The 20,476-nt window shown below is 36.6% G+C and overlaps 1 protein-coding gene across 1 annotated transcript in view; it reads left to right on the top strand.

Annotated features, from left to right (window-relative positions):
* PEX7 (peroxisomal biogenesis factor 7) overlaps nucleotides 1-20,121 on the top strand; it is a 77,301-nt gene extending 57,180 nt beyond the window's left edge. The window contains exon 10 of the mRNA XM_042939929.1: nucleotides 19,650-20,121. Within this exon, the coding sequence (XP_042795863.1) occupies nucleotides 19,650-19,718 (69 nt within the window). The 3' untranslated portion in view covers nucleotides 19,719-20,121. The remainder of the gene's footprint in view (nucleotides 1-19,649) is intronic.
* Nucleotides 20,122-20,476: the final 355 nt, after the last annotated feature.

The following is a 20,476-nucleotide window of genomic DNA, read 5'->3' on the forward strand; positions in this document are numbered from 1 at the left end:
AGAAAACAAGGATCTAGAAAACAAGGTGGACAATGGCTTAATTTGCTGAGATAAGGGAAGAAGAGGTAGCTGAGATAAGGGAAGAAGAGGTAATTTGGGATAGGAAACAATCTGGAGTTATATTGGAGATGTCTCCTGTTAGACATTCAAATGGAGATGTTAGGTAAATAGATTTAGGCTTGTCTACCTCAGGGAAGAGTTTAGGGTAACAGATACAAATTTGGGAGCTTTTGGCATAAAAATGATATTAAGACTCGGGGGCAGATTAAAATTCTCTAGAGAGAGTATATAAATAAAGAAGAAGCTCAGAAGGAATTCTAGAAGTTTGAAAGAAGAGAATCCAGTAAAGGGGATTGAGAAGGAATGGCCAGTAAGATAAAAAAGAAAAACTAGAAAAGTATAGTGTCTTTGAAGTTGAAAGAAGAAAGTAATTCAAGAAGGAAGACACTCCCACGTATTGCTGGTAGAAATATAAAATGTTGCAGTCACTTTGGAAAAGTTGACAGTTTCTTAAAAAGTTAAATGTAAATTTACCATACATTTCAGCAATTACACTCTTAGATAACTAACAAAAAGAGATGAAATTATAGGTCTGCACAAAGACTTGTGTGTGAATGTTCCTAGCCAAAAAGTGGGAGCAATCCAAATGTTAATCAGCTGCTGAAAGGATAAACAATGTGGTATATCAATACAATGGAATACTATTCAGGAGTAAAAAGGAACAGTTTGATACGTGCTACAACATAGATTAATCTCTGAAGCATTATGCTAATGAAAGAAGCCAGATGCAAAGACCATATGATGTATAATTTCATTTATAGAAAATGTCCAGAATAGGTAGATCTGTAGAGATAGAAAGGAGATTACTGGGTTATTTGGGGCAGGGGATGAGAATGGGAATTGTCTGCAGATGGACACAGAGGATTTTGGGGGGAATGATGGAAATGTTCTAAAACTGAATTGTGGTGATAACTGAACAGCCCTGTAAAGGCACTAAAAATCATTGACTCGTACACCTAAAATGGGTAAATTTTATGCTATTTAAGTTTCACCTTAGTGAAGATGTTTAAGAAAAAAAGAAATGGACATTCTGATATTCCCTAAGATACAAAAAGATGAAAAAGCATTCTTCCACTGTAAAAATAAGAAAAAGTCAGACAAACTACAAAATCAGACTTTGAACCCATCAGAGACCTGAGGTGGTAGGGCAAACAAGTGGCCTGAAGTCCAAGGAGGGATAGACCCCTCCTTCCAAGGAGAGATGGGACACCAGGACTGCTTTACTTGTGGCAGAGCACAGGAAGAAGATACAGCTGCTATACAAATATGAGATCCAGTGGGACAAGAGGACATTGTGTGAACAGATGAGGGATTTCAGCTGAGAGATAAAAATATAAGAAAGAGTCCAATGAAAGAAGTAGTTTATTTATAGTATCAGAGATGCAGTCCTTCAGTGTTCCCATCAGAAGACTCATCAACGAATTTAGAGACAGATAGGTCACTAGAAACTAGCCAAGCTGAAACAATATGAGAAAACAAGAATGAGGGAAATAAAAGAAATAAAAGAGAGCGTCTGGCATCTGTGGGATAATATCACATGTTCTTACATGTACGTAATTGGAGTCCCGAAGGGGAGAAAGCAAATAGGGAAGAAGAAATATTTAAAAACAATTTTCCAAAAATAATAAAAGTCAAACTACAGATTTGAGAATCCCAGAGAGGATTTAAACAAACAAACAAACAAAACAACACATCAAGGTATGCCCATATTCAAACTGCTAAAAACCAAAGATAAAAAGAAATTTTTAAAGGCAGAAAAAAGAAATATCCAGGAGAATCTAGATAAGAATTACAGCAGACTTCATGTCAGAAACTATGTAAGCCACAAGACAGAGGAATGTTTTTTTAAAGTACTGAATGAAGGATGTAAAGAGGGATCTTTTGACTATAAAGAGGAAATTTCAGACAAAAGCTGAGAGCACGTCTGTGTTACAAGCAATGTTAAAGGAAGTTCTGTCAGAAGAAATATACTCAGACCAAATGAAAAGAAAGAGGCAGACAGAGGGAAGAGGGGAAGAAGGAAGGATAAAAGAAAGAAGGGAAGGCAGGAATGATGAGAGGGAAGGAAAGGAAGAAGAAAAAAAGAAAATACAGTAAAACCTTGGTTTACGAGCATAATTTGTTCCAGAAATGTGCTTGTTAATCCAAAGCACTTGTATATCAAAGCAAATTTCCCCATAAGAAATAATGGAAACTCAAGATGATTCATTCCACAACCCAAAAATATTCATATAAAAATGATTACAATGTTGTAATATAATACATAAAAAATACAAAACATAAAGAAAAATAAATTAACCTGTGCTTCCCTTTGAAAACCTTTGTGGCTGGTGTGATGGAGACAAGAGAGAGGAGGGTTATTGTGTAGGATAACTTTCACTATCACTGACAGAATCACTGCAATCTATTGGCTCAGTGGAATCTTTTTCTTTTCATGCAGCTTTAACAAGGAACCTATCCAATGACACTTGCTTTTGCCTTCTTTTGAGGATTTCACAGGAATGTGACATTGCATTGTCATTAAACAGATTTATTGTTTGCAATGTCACAGCCTTATTCAGGTGGTGCTTTTCTACAAAATTTTGCACTGTTTCCCACATTTTATACATCTCCCTAATATCTTTTAAAGTGAGGGATTCCTCCACCTTTTTCTCCTCCTCCTCTGCAGACAAGATGCAGACATAGACTTCTTACAAAATCTTGCAGTTTCAGCCATCACATACCTCATTTGTACTTCTCGATGATTTCCTTCTTAGCTTCCACTGTAATCATCTCCTTCTTCTTACTGCCTTTCCTTTCAACCTTTTTCTGCATGGGGCCATTGTATTTGCTAGCACAGATGTTGACGACAGTACAGTATTAATAAACTCTTGTCATATACTGGATTTAATGTAATAGCAATAAGGCAGCAGAGGAAAGGGCCTATATCTGCAGGCAGCCTGACCTAGAGTGAAGCAAAGCATTCCTAAGCTTATTCTTGTATGGAAAAGCAAAGGACTGTCCATAGGTACTTCAAAGTGACAAAAAATACACTAATGCCAGTTGTGGGCACCTTCCAATGTTCTGAAAAGTCACTGATTTCTGCCAAACACCATGGCCTGAGACCAAGCATCTGAGCATAGGAGATGATCACCCACAATCCCACAACGAGAGAGAGAGAAGAACCATTGACTCAGTTGTGATCATGTGATAATGAGCATCACGTACTACTCCTATCGCAAGACATAGCTTGTTTATCAAGTTAAAAATTTATTAGAAATGTTTGCTCGTCTTATGGAACACTCACAGAACATTACTCGTAATCCAAGGTTTTACTATAACTGGAAATGGCAAAAAGTAAGTAAATATACAAGACAGTTTTAAACTTAACATTAAGTTTTGACCTAAAACAAAAATAGGATTGTATGCAATATATTTGCATACAGTATATTATATAATTCATAGTATATGCAAAAGTTAAATGTATGACAACAATAAAACAAGAAAGAAGAATTGGAAGTACACTATTATAAAGTTATTACTATATATGAAGTCATATAATATTTGAAGGTAGATTGTGATAAATTCAAGATGTATATTGTAAACCCCATGTTAACCTCTAAGAAGTTTTAGAGAAGGAGCTATAACTATTAAGCTAATAGTGGAGATAATTATGAAAAATATCAATTATCTCAGCATAATGAAGGCCATATAGAAAAACCTACATCCAACATCGTGGTGAAAAACTGAAAGCTTTTCCTCTAAGATCAGGAATAAGACAAGGATGCTTGCTTTCACCATTTCTATTAAACACAGTATTGGAAGTTAGAACAATCAATCGAGAAAAAGAAAAAAAATGCATCTAAATTGAAAAGGAAGAAGTAAAATTAATTTCTTTTTGCCAAGGACATGATCTTATATGTGGAAGCCTTTAAATCAAAGTATTCAAAATTATACTAAATGTAAATGTTCTAGGTGTACCTGGATGACTCAGTGAGTTCAGGCACCATGTTGGGAATTGAACTTACTTAAGTAAAAAAGGAAGGAAGGAAGGAAGGAAGGGGGGGAGGAAGGAAAGAAGGAAGAAAGGAAGGAAGAAAAAAGAAAAGAAAGGTAAATGATCTAAACATCCAAATTAAAAGACATATTAAAAGTGGTAGATATGTGAGAGATTTTGAGAAACTCACTAGGTCCAGACTATTGGATTTGGGATTCAAAGAAGTTTTCTAACTCCCAAGTTCTAGGATCTAGTTACTTTCTGTATATTTTCAGTGATGAATTTGTCTATGCTTCTCCCTGTGAATTTGTCTTTAAAAATTTATTATTCTTTTTTTCAAACTAAGATGATGACCTCAACCAATATATTTTTTACGTATCTAGCATGAGCACATTTTAACACAAATATTTGTATTGTTTATATTATTAATTTATGTTTTTGCCAAGTAGAATTTAACTCCTTTGTAGGGAGATACTAGTTAAGTTCTTGGTGCATGTCCCTATTTTTCTCACACTTACTTTATCTCAGTTATCTATTGCTATAAAACAAACTCTCCCACAACTTAATGACTTAAACAATAATTTTCTTTGCTTACAATTCTGTGAGTCAGCAATTTGGGCTGGGCTCAGCCAGGCAGTTCTGTTGGTCTCACCTTGGGTCCCTCATGTGACTCCGGTCACCTGGTGACTTAACTAGAGCTGAATGGTCTAAGGTGGCCACACTCCCGTGTCTAGGGTGTAGTGCTGGTTGTCATCTGCGTCACGTGTCCCCAGATGAGCTCAGGCTTCTTCACTTAGCAGGTGTAGATTTCCAACAGGGCAAGAGTAAAAGCTGCCAGGTATCTCCAGCACTAGATTTAGAAGTTCACACAGCAGTCCACCTGTTGCAAAGCAAGTCACGAGGCCAGCTCAGAGTCAGAGAGTAAGAAAAATAGACTCCATTTCTTGGTGGGAGTAGCTGCAATGAATTTGTAGCCATTTAAAAATCCATCACATTAACCTTTTGTTGGTATAGTTGGCAGTTTAAGTTATTTTTGACATATTTATCCTTTATTCTCACAATATGTGGTCAGGTTTACTGATTGCATGTTAATTTCACCCTTTGTTCATATTTTATTCCCTTAGAAAGTATCTTTCTCTCACCTTTTAGAAAGTACCTTCCCATCTGTTTTTAAAAATTTGTTGTCTCTTGTGATCTTAACAGCCATAGGACTTTGCTGACGTTATTTTAGGTCTTTGTGTCTTAATATATTCTTTATCTTAAAAGAGATTTATCTGAGTTCTTGTATTTCTAATGCCTTTTTCTTTTTTTAGCGTCTCTTTTCTTAGAGATCTGAAAAATGAGATTCAAAAGCATTCTTGTGTTATACCTCCTTTCTTCTTGACAGACGTAAGATCTTGTCTTTAAAGGTTTAAAACTTGACAAATAAGTACCTAGGGTCATTCTTTGAGGATAATTGCTGAAAAATGCTCTATGCCCCCTCTTGTTAACCAGGATGAAGTTATCTTTCAGTTCAGAAAATTTTTCTTTGATTTTTTTCCCCTCTGATCATGATTTGTACAGCTCTGGCATTTTCTCTTTTCTCTCTTATCCTTATTACTTCTAAATTAGATACCCTTTTTCTGTTTTTAGACATATGATCCTAGACCTGTAATATTCCCTTTTGTATAATTAGAATTTTCTGTATTAATATATTTTTAGAATTCCTGACTTTGTGCTCTGCAGTATCAACCTTGCTCCTTTGAGTGCTCATTGATGTTTAATTTAGTACTTATAATCTGAGAATAGGTTTACATATTGTTACACATTCCTTTTGGGTGACAGTTATTTCTCTTTTTTTTTTTTTAAATTTTTTTTTCAACGTTTTTTATTTATTTTTGGGACAGAGAGAGACAGAGCATGAACGGGGGAGGGGCAGAGAGAGAGGGAGACACAGAATCGGAAACAGGCTCCAGGCTCCGAGCCATCAGCCCAGAGCCTGACGCGGGGCTCGAACTCACGGAGCGAGATCGTGACCTGGCTGAAGTCGGACGCTTAACCGACTGCGCCACCCAGGCGCCCCGTTATTTCTCTTTTTAATGTCTTCTAAGGTAGACATTATTAGTTCATTCCAAAATATAATCTCTATGTTTCATGAAGTTGATCTTTTTTTTCTCATGATGAAATTGGGAAATAACATTCAGAAGAAAGAGAAAAGATTTCCATAATCATGCCACTTTAGAAAGAATCTCTGTGATACCATATTAGTATGTTTCTTTCCAGTCTTTTTTTTTTTTTTTTTTTTTTTTAGAAATTTTTATTTGAAGTGTAACATCCCTGTTGGAAAATGCATTTATTTATTTATTTATTTATTTATTTATTTATTTAGTGAAAATGTACATATTTTAAATAAGCAGCTCAATTAAGTTATCAAGAAAGGACCACACCTGTGTAACCTCATTCAGGTGAAGATATAGAGCACTACCAGCATCCTAGAAAGCTCTCTTGTGTTTCCTCCCACATCTTTCCCCCTTATCCTTCCCCAAAGTAACTACTCTTCCAGTCATTTTCCATATATATGCATATTTTTCATAGTTGTGGTTATATTATATAGGTAGATTTATCTTCTGGGACTCCTAAAATTCTTGATAAATATAATCTCAATTGAGTGGATACCCTAGGCTATCCATGATAGGAACATGTATGCACTAAAAACAATTTTGTTTAATTGGGCAAAAGAAATTTTGTATATTTTCATTTTGTTTCAGTGGAAGATGCTTAGATTTGGTTCTGATTTAAACTAGTTCTATAGATGTGTTTTTAAAAGTACCTTTGACTTTGTTGACATTTTAGTAAGAAAATATTAGAAATACATACATATATTGAAACATTATATTGTACACCTAAAACTAACATAATGTTACATGTCAGTTAATCTCAATTAAAAAATAAAATTATAATGAAATTTTTAAAAATTAGGTGTCATTTAAAAATTCAGCTCAGGAACGCCTGGGTGGTTCAGTCAGTTGAGCGTCTGACTTCGGCTCAGGTCATGATCTCACGGTTTGTGAGTTCAAGCCCCACATCAGGCTCTGTGCTGATATCTTAGAGCCTGGAGCCTGCTTTAGACTCTGTGTCTCCCTCTCTCTTTGCCCCTCCCCCACTCACACTTCTCTCTCTCTCTCTCTCTTTCTAAAAAATAAATAAACATTTTTTAACAATTAAAAAAAAGATTCTTTCTCCCCTTCCCTCAGCCCCTCTCTCCTACTCACATGCTCTCTCTAAAATAAAATTTTTAAAAAATTTTAAAAAATATTCTTTCTCTCTCCCTCTGCCCCTCTCCCCCACTCCCCAGCTCTCACTCTCTCTCTCTCTCTCTCAAAACTAAAAATAAATTTAGAAAAATTCAGCTCATATTTTGATTCAAACTTTTATGTCTACAATCTTAGATGTAGGTTGGTAGTGCATAAAAATATTTTGAAATTCTCAGTATGAGGTTGGAAAATTTGATTTTAGAAGAAGACCAGCATTATTGGTAGTAGGATAACCATATCTTTTTCACTTTTTATCTGAGGTGATATTTTCTACATTTGTCACAGACTGGCTTTAGAGTTGAAAAAGAACATGTGCCAGAAGCATCCAGTGTCTTCAGGCATTCGTCTCTGTTGTTTCCTTTTTGATGCTTTCATAGTTGTGTGACTTTTAGCTTAAAATTCTGGGGGCGCCTGGGTGGCTCGGTCGGTTGAGCGTCCGACTTCGGCTCAGGTCGTGATCTCACGGCCCGTGAGTTCGAGCCCTGCGTCGGGCTCTGTGCTGACAGCTGGGAGCCTGCAGCCTGTTTCAGATTCTGTGTCTCCCTCTCTCTCTGCCCCTCCCCTGTTCATGCTCTGTCTCTCTCTGTCTCAAAAATGAATAAACGTTGAAAAAAAAATTTTAAAAAAAATTTCTGTTACAAGGGCCAGTTTTCCCCCAGGTGTAAAACATTCCCAGGCTCAGCTTTGTAGGTTCTTGGATGTGTTCCTAAGTCAGATGTGTTACCCTGTGTCTACAGCCTACTGTGCTTCATAGACAACCCTTAGCAGTGAGAACTTCCAGAATTGTTCCCACCTTAGTCTCTGCTGCCTCTGGGATCCCAATCCTGAATCATGCACTTTTCTTACCTCCTTGTCATTGTTTCTGAAAAACCAGGCAAAATTGCTGACTTGGCACACTACAGTTTACTTTTTCAGAAAAAAATTTCATCTGGGTTCTTGGTCCTACTCAACTTACCTTTGAAGTCGCTTTGATTTTTTCAAAAATCACATGTTTTGTGCGCATTCTCCACGTCTTTTCTCAGCCTTCCACAGTATCATGAACACTGAACATTTGACTTTACTTCCTACTTGATTGTAAAAATAGACAAGAATGAATAAATATCTTCTTCCATCTCTATGACCTCAAAATATTTATGTTCTATCTCTGTTTCCCCTTCTCTCCAGCAGGTGCCTGATTTTCTCACTGGCTTCCTCATCCAGGTCTTTCCTCCCTCAGTTGTACACTGTGTTTCAGATCTTCATTCAGTTCTGTTGTCTATTTTCAAAACTCACTTGGCCTCACTGTCATATCTCCCTACCAGTAAATTTGGGTTTTCTTCCATTATTAGACATCAAGAATTAGTAGGTTTACCTGCTGCTTTTAGTTTCTCAAAATCATCATTCTCTTTTTAAGCCCCTATGTCAGTCTGCCTCTCATCATTCAATTGAAGTTAAGCCCAAAGAGGTCACCAGTAAACTCCTAAAAACCAAGTTAGCCTTTTCTCACACTTCTTTCTTCTTTATCTATTAAAGAAAAATCTTCCCCTCCTATTACTTTAATGCTAATTGTGCTAACCTCATCTTCCTAACCCCTTTGCCAAATGTCTTTATCTCCTTTGCCAGTTTCTTCCTTACAATCCTTACAAAAGTAGACATTCTTCAATATCCAATTCTTAGTCCTCTTACTTGTATGTACCTTTTCCTTGAAGCTGTCATTTTATTATACGCTAGTGATTCTTGTCCCATTTATCCAATCGTGTTTACTGTATGATCTCAGTAGATGTCTTACTTTTTTTCCTCTGGTATTCTTAATTGATTGTGTGATGGGCTAGACCTGAGAGTCATTCTAGTTTTCTTGTCTCCCTAAATTCAAGTGTGCATCAAGTTGATGAATTTTTCCTCACCAATATCTCTGAAATCTGGACCATTCGTTCCCTTCTAGCTCTACTGCCTTAGGTAAGCATTTATTAGTATCTCTGCTGTGGTTACCACAATAATCTCCTAACTGGTCCCTAAACTCTTTTCATCATTCCATTGATTCTCAACGCTGCTTCAGGGGAGAGCTTTCCATAATGCAAATCTGTCCTTTGTCGGTGGCTTCATTAAAGGTAGGAACAAGACGAGAATCACCATCTTTACTACTGATCGTCAACATGGTTCTAAAAGGTATAGCCAGTCAGTAACAGAAGAAAACAAGATAGGATATAAATATCTTTAAAAGGTAGAAATATTGACATGGCGTTCTTCATATTGACTCCGTATGATTGTCAGTGTTATAATCCAGAACATCAGCTTTGAACCTATTAAAAACAATGAGAGAGTTCAATAAGATCAGTAAAAATGTACAAAAATGAATACTGTGTAGATGTCAATAATCATCAGTTAGAAAATCAAATGGTAAAAATTACTTTTGCGGGGCAACAACTGTGTGTGCATGTGTGTGCATTTGTGTGATGATACGCAGAGGAAAACAAATTTTAAATGTGCAGGATTCTAGGTAAAGAAATTATGTGTATTTATCAAGAGACCTTTAAAAAGGTTAGAATAAGTGAACAGACCTACCATGTTCCTGCAACAGAGTACTTTTTTTTTTTTTTCCTCATCACTGTCCTGTTTTATGTGTTTCTCATCTCATAAAGATACTGCATTTGCCTCCCAGCAGGTCTTTCTCATTTTGGCACTCATGATCTGCCACTCCTGCGACGCTCTTAGCTACTCTGTTATCCTTCTGCCACCCTACTTACATGCCTGCTTTAATTTACAAATCAGCACAGTTAAATTATCACCTTTAGCATGTCATCTAGAAACCTGCAAGAGGCAGCCCATTACCTTCAAGATAGAGTCTGAATTTCTAATCTTGCTTTTAAGATTCACTATAATCTGTATTGCTTTGTTTTTTTTTTTTTATGTTTATTTTTGAGAGAGAGAACACATGTGGGGTAGGGCCAGAGAGAGAGGGGGACAGAGGATCCAAAGCGGGCTCTGCACTGACAGCAGAGAGCCTGATGCAGGGCTTGACCGTATGGACCATGAGATCATGACCTAAGCGAAAGTGGGATGCTTAATGGACTGAGCCACCCAGGTGCCCCATATAATCTCTATTGCTTTCTAATTTTATTTCCCACTATCCTATGTAATCCCTCTATTACCTACCAGTCGTATTTTGTTATTTGTCATCTCCATATTTCTTCTGCCTGTACAAAGTATTTCTGCCTTTCAAAGTCCAGAACAAGTTCTTCTCTTCTTTCCTTTTTTGCTTCAGTAAATATTTGAGCGCCAACTCTCTACCAGGAGATACATAGTAGATTAATGCAAACTACTTGATGTATATGTACTAAATAAATATTGAACGAATGAGCGAGTGAGTGAATGAATGAATGAATGAAAAGAATTTGTTTTAGTATATCCGTCAACTCTTTCCTTACTTTTACTTAAACTCCATAATCATTAACATGATAAACTATGTTCTTCTCTATAGTCACTTCCTACTATAAGTTGGTAGAGTAGGTAAAACGTGTTCTTTCTCTAGCTCATAATTTAATACACTTCAACATAATAACCAGTCTGCCTTTTCCAAATTTAGAATTGACTATTAGAGATTTTTTTTCATTCTCTCTATATCCTTCTGCCTGTTTCTTTTGTTCGTTTTTACTAAAGAGGCCATATGTCATACAGATAATTACAATAAATTGAACAAGTTTCCCAAGGGCAAAAGCAATTGTCCACAAAATTGAGAGAAAAGAGTATAATGAGAGAAAAGAGTATAAATAGGAAATGGGAAACTTGTCAGTACACTAAATCTCTTACTGGGACAGTAGGAATTCTTTCTTATATTTACAGCCATATTACATCATTTGAAATAAGTTACCTTATCAGTGGCCTGTGTAAACATTTTAATACAATGGAAAGAATTGATAACATTAAGGACTATAATGCATTTTCTAAATTATATATGTATTTAAAGCTATTTTCATTACAAGGTTTCCTTTTCCAAAATTTGCATTTCTATAACCATTATTATTCTGGATGTTCTATAAGAGGTCTTATTTGATCCACCAGTGGCATATTTTTATTATAAACTTTCTATCGACTGGATTTGTTTATTTAATATCCTTGGGCCTGCTGTAGAATCTAGCCAGTACTTTGCACATAGGAAATGCTGAAATATTTGTATAATACAGTTGCTCCCAAGCATTCTGTGTGTGACATTGTCATGATGTGTATGCCATAGCTGTATTTAGAAATTAATAGGCTATATTGATAATACATTTCTATTCCATTTTTAAAGAAGCCTTCATTATATGTTTTAAAGAATCGACATAGCAGGAAATTCATATTTCTAATTAGTGTGCTTATTCCTCAAACTTAGAAATACTTGTTTTGCTATCAAAAGTGAAAATAAAATAACTAAAAATATAACTTATATGGAACTTTATCCTATTAGTTATTCATTATGTAGAAGATAGAAGATTTTTAAAAAATGATGAAGAAGATTCTGTCTTCAAGTTTCACATTAAGTAAAGAAATATAACATTTTGACAGACTACTTTTCCTCTAACGTTGATAACTATAATTTTGAGTTTTAATGAGAAGATGTGCATTTTGATGTCAGATTAAAGGGAATTCAGACAGCCTAGGGATGACACATACTACGGTAGAGGCTTGCAGGTTAAGGAATCAATTTTCCGCTTGAATATCCTTGGGCAGAAGGGGCTGAGTCCGCAGGCTCCGACCCCATGGTGTCCACATACACACTCACCGTCAGGGGAGAGGGTCAAACGAGATGGGCCTTGGCAGCCAGCCTTCATGAAACCCTAGATGGGAGTCAGACACGAGTCAGAAAAAAAGCCTATCTCGAAAGATTAAGAGTTTCATCTGAGGAGTTACAATGCAATTTAGCGGTCTTAAAGCTAGAACTTTTAATCCTTCATTTATTTGTATTTATTCCACTGCCTAGAACACGTCCCTTCTCTCCAGTGTGTCCCCACCCCCACAAAGAACAGCAACAACAAATGCTGTCTGTCTGAGGCACACTTCTCCTGGAAGCCGCAGCTTAGATGATGTTTCTCCCTGAATACATCCACTTTCCTCACATTTGGTTATAGTGACCCCTTCCCTACTTGTCCTGGACGCTATAATTCCTCTATCGTTGCCCATATCTCGCTGCATTGTCTGTGTCTGTTTACTTATTCATTTCTCTGCTGGACTCCAGATCCGTGGAGTCAGAGATCAGGACCATCTTGTTTACTGTAGTGTCCTCAGCATACTTCTGACGGAGGACATGCTCAATAAATATTTGTTAAATAAATTAATATATATGTGTGTGTGTGTATATATATATATATATGTACATATGAATTATGTTTTTTATGGCTTTGTAATGCAGAGGAATAGTTGACGAACAGTTCCTGGGACATAAAAGAAAGCTGTCTGTGAAGTCTCTTTAAATAATATTCATGACACTCAAAAATCCTGTAAAACCTATACAACCTATTGCCTTCACTGAGATCTCTAACCTCATACCTGACTAGGTGCTCCTCCCCATGAATGAGACTCTACCCCAGAAAATCCTTGGAGGAGGAAAACCAGTGCTCAAACGTGCATTCATTCATTCATTCATTCATTCAACAGGATTTACTAGTTTTACCATATATAAAACGTAAGGAATACAGATTTGGTCAAGATAGATAATTTCTGACTCTAAAAAAAGAAAACCCTCTTCAGGTTTAATTACACAGAAAACCCTATTCAGGTTTAATTACACAAAAATGTTTACATCCATATGTGAATGTTGTTAGAAAACAGAGACCGTATTACCCAGCATGCTTTCATTTTCTTCCTGGTCATCATAAAGCAACAGGGCCTGATTTATTGTACAAGTGTTGTAATGTGTTCAGCTCTAATGCCTGAAAGCTTTTGCTCTATTTGTCCCTTTTATAACAGACTTTTCCCCCCTAAATCTGTATATTATTTTGTCCTGTGCATTAATCTCTAAACCACTTCAGTCCATTTAGAACTCAACAGGATGGGGTGTCTGGGTGGCTCAGTTGGTTAAGTGTCCCACTCTTGGTTTCGACTCAGGTCATGATCTCAGGGTTCATGGGATCAAGCCCGGCTTGAGGTTTCTGCAATGGACGTGGAACCTGCTTAGGATTCTCTCTCTCCCTGTCTGTGCCCTCCTCACACATTCTCTCTCTCTCAAAATAAATAAGCTTTAAAAAAAAAAAAAAAAAAAAAAAAAAGAAACCTCAACAGAGTGCAAATATCAAATAAAATAAATAAAAATATTGGTTTTAACCATAGCTTACATGATTAATACAATTTTCTCATGTTTTTAAGTAGAAATTCTGGATTCTGGCTCATGCAGAACAAGATCACGAAGCTACATAAACTCTGGGTGTAGGAATGCTTCAGGGAGGGCTGGTGTTTTTCTTCAAAGATAGTTTAGTCATGTTTCTTTTTCCTTAGTTCTCCTCCCAATTCGCTATCTTCCTACCACATATCAACCTACCAGATTTGAACCTTAAATTTTAAATAAATGTGAAAATATGGCATAAGATGTTTTCCATTATATTAGTGGCAGATGAACTTTTTCTTTCTCAAGAAAGGAAGAGAATTCTCCCTCAAGAATATTTGAATCTGGGGCACCTGGATGGCTCGCTCAGTTAAGCATCTAACTCTTGATTTCGGCACAGGTCATGATCTCACGGTTCATGGATTTGAACCCTGAATCGGGCTCTAGGCTGACAGTGTGGAGCCTGCTTGGGGTTCTCTCTCTTTCCCTCTCTCTCTGCCCCTCCCCTGCTCACTCACTCATGCTGTCTGTCTCTCTCTCTCAAAATAAATAACAAAAAAAAAAAAAAAAAAAAGAAGAAGAAGATTTGAATCCTACTAAATTTGGGATTTTTTTTAATCAGCAGCAAAAAAATTCCTGCACTTGACAAAAGCCCAGTTAAGAAAATTGATATACATCAGGCGTTCTCTATCTGGGGTTCTCCATTCTGGCTGCATTTTAGAATGTTCCCTAGGTGATTATAATACTCAGTTGGGGAATGCTCTGGATTAACTTTTTTTGAGAATCTGAAGAAAATGATTGATTCTTTCTACCCTCCTACCAAAATATATATATACACACAAAATGTTGCATTTACAGACTCTGAATTCCCTCTGTGAGCTTGATTTGGAAATCCCAGGCTGTACATCAGCCCTGGGTGATACCAATGAAGCTGACCCCCAGTACCACACTTTGAGAACCAGTGCTTTGAGGATAGGGACCAGCCCTCTGTGTTCGCCCAGGTGATTTAGTGTGCTTTAGCACACTAAAGCTTAAGAACCACTGCCCTAAAGAAAGACTTCCAGAAAACGACAGTTGAATAGAATGCTTTTGGCTTATTTCAGGGTTAGATGTTTGAAAAAACAGCCATATGAAGAATGACTTTGTATTTTTTGTAAAACCACTTTTTCGGCACTGAATGACTTTTGTGATGGAAACATGTTATATATTTCTCTTATAGCCAGTCAAGTGGTAAGAAAAATTTTATCTCTTCCAATGAACTCGTAAAATGATCATGATATTTGCATATCTTACATTATCGTTTGCTTTTTTTTTTTTTTCTGCCTTTGCTGCCAGGAGATGTAGAGCTCAATTTCATGCCCAATTTTAGCAATTATTCTTAGCTTTGTTTTCTAGCATAATTATCTGCCTATTCTTTCATTTCATGTTTGTTCTTTTAATGAAATGGCTTTTCTGTTACCGTGTTATCTCCTGTGAGAAAGCAAGGGTTGTTACGTTCTATAGAAATAAATAACGGTTACCCTGTCGAGGCAAATAAGCTATATTCCTGTCTGTGGCCATGTTAAAGAATAATTTCAAAACAGTGATCATGACTCTCACACAGATGTATTATGAACATGAGTTAAAGATTTATGCAACTCATGATAGATTTTACAACTAGCTCAGAAGAACCAAAGAACAGACATATATAGACAATCACTGAATGCTGAGATGCACCTACTAATAGGTGCAAAACTGGTCGATATCCACAGGGCAATAAAGTGTAATGGTTGGAATTCACTCTGGGGGGTAGGAAGAAGCATCAGTTGCAGGTCCACAGGACAACATTCACTTGCAACTTTAATGGATGAGAATCATTTGATTACTATCAGTTTTCTATGACTTTCAGAGCTGTAAAATAATCCAGTCAAAGACAGTGAAAGACATAGACCCCTATAGAATCAGGAATCCTGTGGGGCCCTAGGACAATGCCAGCATTTCCCCAAAACAACACCTAGCAATCTTTTTGCTGATGGCCGTCTTTCAGTTTTCCTGACAGCAAGGTAATGGGCAAGGAAGTGAGTCCTCATATCGGAGACTGAAACTGAGAAAGAGGATCTTTAGTAGATGAGAAAGGAGATACCCTATTATCGTCTTCTTCTCATTCTGTATCCCGGGTGTGGCCTTGAAGGAGTCATCATAGCCAAGAGTGCCTTCCTGGAGACGGGAGGGAAAGATGGCTTTTGTCGTGAAAAAGCAGGATAGGAGCTAGGAAAGATTCCGCACTTTGTGTGACCGGCTAAAGAATGAGTCCGTCTCTTCCTGTAAAGCAGATTGTTTATTTTCATGGCATTCGCTCTACTTTTCTATCTTTTGGTCTTTTTGTTAACCCTTATTTTTAGCAAAGTATTTTTTTTAATGTCTTTCAGGCTGGCCTCAGATGGGTAATCAGGGACATTAAGAAAGAGCCTGTGTTTCCTCTCAGTCACAGAATTAAGTGGGAAGCAGAGCCTCCAGAGGCCATTGAGGTGGTGGTGGTCATTAATGAGAGCCCTACCCACCACCGCCAGGAACCACACCGTCATCTTTCCTTACCAGGAAATCTGCTGTGCCTGCCTACCTCAGAGAGTCAGGAGCCTCTTTGTTGGTTTAGTAAAGTGCTTTTCTTCTTACATCATCATCATTATTATTATTATTATTATTATTATTATTATTATTATTATTTTAAGTAGACTTCACACCCAGCGTGGAGCCCATTGCTGGGCTTGAACTCACAGCCACCCAGGCATCCCAGTATTGTTTTTCATTGTAAGCTTTTTTAAACTTGTAGCTGGGGGTTAATTAATCATTTAATGGAGAAATATTATTTGCATTAATTTGAATCAACTATTCATTATTCTGTATCATTGCAGTTTGGGGTCTTTTTGATATGCCAATTAACTTATAGATTTGTGAACATTTACTGATTCGTTGGCCTTGACATTTTTTAGTTATTGTAAGTTGAGTAAATAACATATGGAAAGGTCTAGCACTTGAAAAAGTATACATAGATCAGATAGGGGTAAATTAATATAATGATCTTTGTATCTCATGATATAAAAACTTATAATTGCAGGATTAGACAGGTAAGAAATGTCAGTTTGCCTTTTGTGAAGCACTGTTTATAGTGGACAGACTCCATTGATTGAGGTTCTGGTTCCAGCTCTGCTACTCTAGTATGAACATGAGAACACAATAATCTCTATAATCTTAATCTGTAAAATACATTATTTGAGCTAGTATCTATTGAGTCACTATTGTTATACCAAGACATGATCTATGCCCTCAAAGAGCTGAAGACACATAGCAATAAATACATACAGCCGAATAGTGCAGGTGCTATGGAAGACAGAGAAAGTGATGCTTAAATGATTCTTCAGAAGAGAGGTATCATCTCCAGGCAGAACAAGGCAAGGAGGAGACAGAAGGAGAGGGAGAAGAGAGGTTACTCAGGAGGGGATTGGGAAAAGGACAAGAACACAAGGACAAGAGGCCCAGACTTGACTGTAGGCTCTGCAATAAGAAACAAAAGAAGTAGGTAGCAACCAAATGTTGAAGAGTCTGGTATTTAATGCTGAAATTAAAAAGTTAAATAGTAGAGACTATTAAATAGTAGAGACTAAAAGGTCTCTACTATTCTCTATAGTTGGGATTCTGATCTAAAATACTGTTATTGAGTGATAAGGAGTTAATATATTCAGATTAATCTGAGGGGTTCTTGGACGCAGTCAGTTGACAGCCAGATGATTAGACTGTCCACTAAGACTTTGAGTTCCCTTGTGAAACTTGTAGCCTTTGTAACCATTAAAGGATGGGAAATTGAGTGAAAATACCTTTAGTCAAAATCTCTCTCGTGCCACTTCATCCTTCATGTCACTGTCTACATTTTTTCTTGTATTGTTTTTTTTATTGTGAAAAATTTCAAGTGCCTAAAAAGTAAACAGAATAGGATAATGAACTTCCATTACCCAGCATAACGATGATCAACATTCTTGTTTTATTTATTCCACTACTCATGTCCCATCCCCATTCAGTTATTATTATTGTTGTCATTATTATTCTTACTACTTCTAGGTATCATTCATATACATCAAAATGTACAAATCTTAGATATATGTTTTGACAGATACACTCTGTAATCTAATCCCAATGCAATAGAGAACATTTACATCTTCCTCCAAAATTCCCTTTTATCTCTTTCCAGTCTCTCCCTATCCCCATATCCACCTCCAACTAAAACAAAACAAAACAAAACATGACCCTATTTTTTTTTACCTTAGATTAAGTTCTGCCTGTTTTAGAATATATAAGATATATATATATGATGATATATATTATGTTTTCTTCTTAAAGGTTTATATGTTTAGCTTTTATGTTTAGGTTTATGGCCCACCCACCGGAAATTATTTTTTGTTTATGGTGTGAAGTTGGGGCTGAGGTTCATTTTTTTTTTTTCCCATATGGATATCCAGTTCTAGCACCATTAGTTGTAAAGACTTTCCTTTCTCTATTGAATTGTTTTGGTACATTGGTTGAAAAGGTATTTTCCAAGTCTGGAGTCTATTCCTGAACTCTCTTCTGTTCCTTGATCTACTTGTATATCCTTATACCTATATTGCACTGTTCTGATTACTATAATTTTATGGTAAGTCTTGAGTCAGGTAGTGTAAGTAGTACAGTTTTGTTGTTCTTTTTCAAGATTCTTTTGGCTCCTCTGGGTCCTCTACATTTCCACATAAACTTTAAAATTCATCTTGTCCGTTTTCATTAAAAAAAACCTTCTGAGATAATGAATTATTTACAAATTATTGGGGGGGGTAGAATTAAATTGTTAATGATATGGAATCCATGAACATAGTTCCTCATTTATTTAGGCCTTCTTCAATTTCTCCTAGCAGTGTTTTCATTTTTAGCGTGGCTGTTTTGCACGTCTTTTGTTAAATGTGGTATTTTGTTATTTGATACTATTGCAAATGAATTTTTCAATTCTGTCCTGCTAGTATATAGAAATACGGTTGATTTTGTATGTTAATCTTATACTCTGATACATTGTGATACTCACAAGGTTTTTAACACAGTTCCTGAGCACCATGGACTTTCTTCCCTTCATGTTTTTATGATTTTTTAGACCTAAATTTCCTTGTCTCCCGTGTCTGCCCCTAAAGAGGGCCAGTGTGAATGCCACAGCATTTGTGAAGTCTTCTGACACCACCCCACTTGGATTCAATAGTTCCTCCTCTGAGAGTCTCTATTAGAGGACTTTCCACTTTGGGTCTTGTGTGAACCATTCTGTGAAGGCAAGAGCCATACTTTATCTCCTTTCTATCCCCATAATACCTAGCATGGTGCTTTGGTTCCCAGTTTACGAGTGAGTTTTTTCAACATTTACCTTGGGACACAGAGGGGATTATTTGGTTCGGAGGTGAGGTGGGGCCCAGGTAAGGTCATAGGGGACAGGAAATCCTTACAGGCAACTTCTATCAATTAGAAACAATCCGTGAAGTGTATCTGAAAAAGGGAAAATAGACCTTCCTATTTAAAATAATGGTTCCCAATGGGTGAATCTACTCCCACTTTAAATGACTTCCGCATTTGCTGCCTATTTGGAACATTTGTAGGTTATGTTTCTTTTCTTTCTTTTTTTCATTTTTTTTATTTATTCTCAAGTCAGCTAACATACAGTGTAGTCTTGGCTTCAGGAGTAGATTCCAGTGATTCATCACTTATATACAACACCCAGTGCTCATCCCAACAAGTGCCCTCTTCAGTGCCCATCACCCATTTTCCTCACCCCCATCGACCCTCAGTTTGTCCTCTGTATTTAAGAGTCTCTTATGGTTTGCCTCCCTCTCTGTTTTTATCTTATTTTTCCTACCCTTCCCTTATGATCATCTGTTACGTTTCTCAGATTCCACATATGAGTGAAATCAAATGATGTCTCTGACTTATTTCGCTTAGCATAATACCCTCCAGTTCTATCCACGTTGTTGCAAATGGTAAGATTTCTTACTTCCTTTTTGTTTTCTAGGTGGCTGATTGTGCTTGGGATGAAACGATAAAGATATATGATCCTGTTTGCCTTACTATGCCTGCGTGAGATACACTCCTCCAGTCAGAAACAAAGGAGATTGTCTGAGAACTACTTAACAGGGAATAAATTAACTATTAATGACATATATATGCTTTTATATGCTATGCAGATTTCAAATTTTAAAAATTGACCCTGGAATCAGTTTTGAGGCAGCTGATAAAGACTTTGGCTCACCATATAAGCCTGGTACATAAGCCATATTTCTTAAAATCCTAAGAAATAATTGATGTGATGGAATATCTTGTAGTATCCATTAAACTGTAATCTCTGTGTTATAAAGTGGATTAAAATATGGGAGATCTGTAGATTATATTGTTAGTGATATATTTCATTTTTAATTTGCCACTTTTGATGTAAAATATAATCACTGCTGTTGGTAAAAATCAAAATAAACTACATCTCTTGATTACTTATGATTTTATGACATCCTATCAAGGTTGCTTTTTCTAACATAGTATACATATGAATATAGTGCTATATGTAATATAGAGTTTATTATGGTTCAGTAACAGGGCTCTAATATAGATTTGATTTATTCAGCAATATTTATTGAGTGTCTACTGTGTTCTTGACATAGAGACTGAATGAGACTGTCTCAAGGATGGGTGGCATGCTTTAAGAACATGGAATGCTATGAGTTAAGAGCTTACAGGGGCGCCTGGGTGGCTCAGTCGGTTGAGCGCTGACTTCGCTCAGGTCACGATCTTGCGGTCCGTGAGTTCGAGCCCCGCATCGGGCCCCTGTGCTGACAGCTCAGAGCCCGG

This window comes from Panthera leo, chromosome B2, assembly GCF_018350215.1.
Source record: "Panthera leo isolate Ple1 chromosome B2, P.leo_Ple1_pat1.1, whole genome shotgun sequence".
NCBI lineage: Eukaryota > Metazoa > Chordata > Mammalia > Carnivora > Felidae > Panthera > Panthera leo.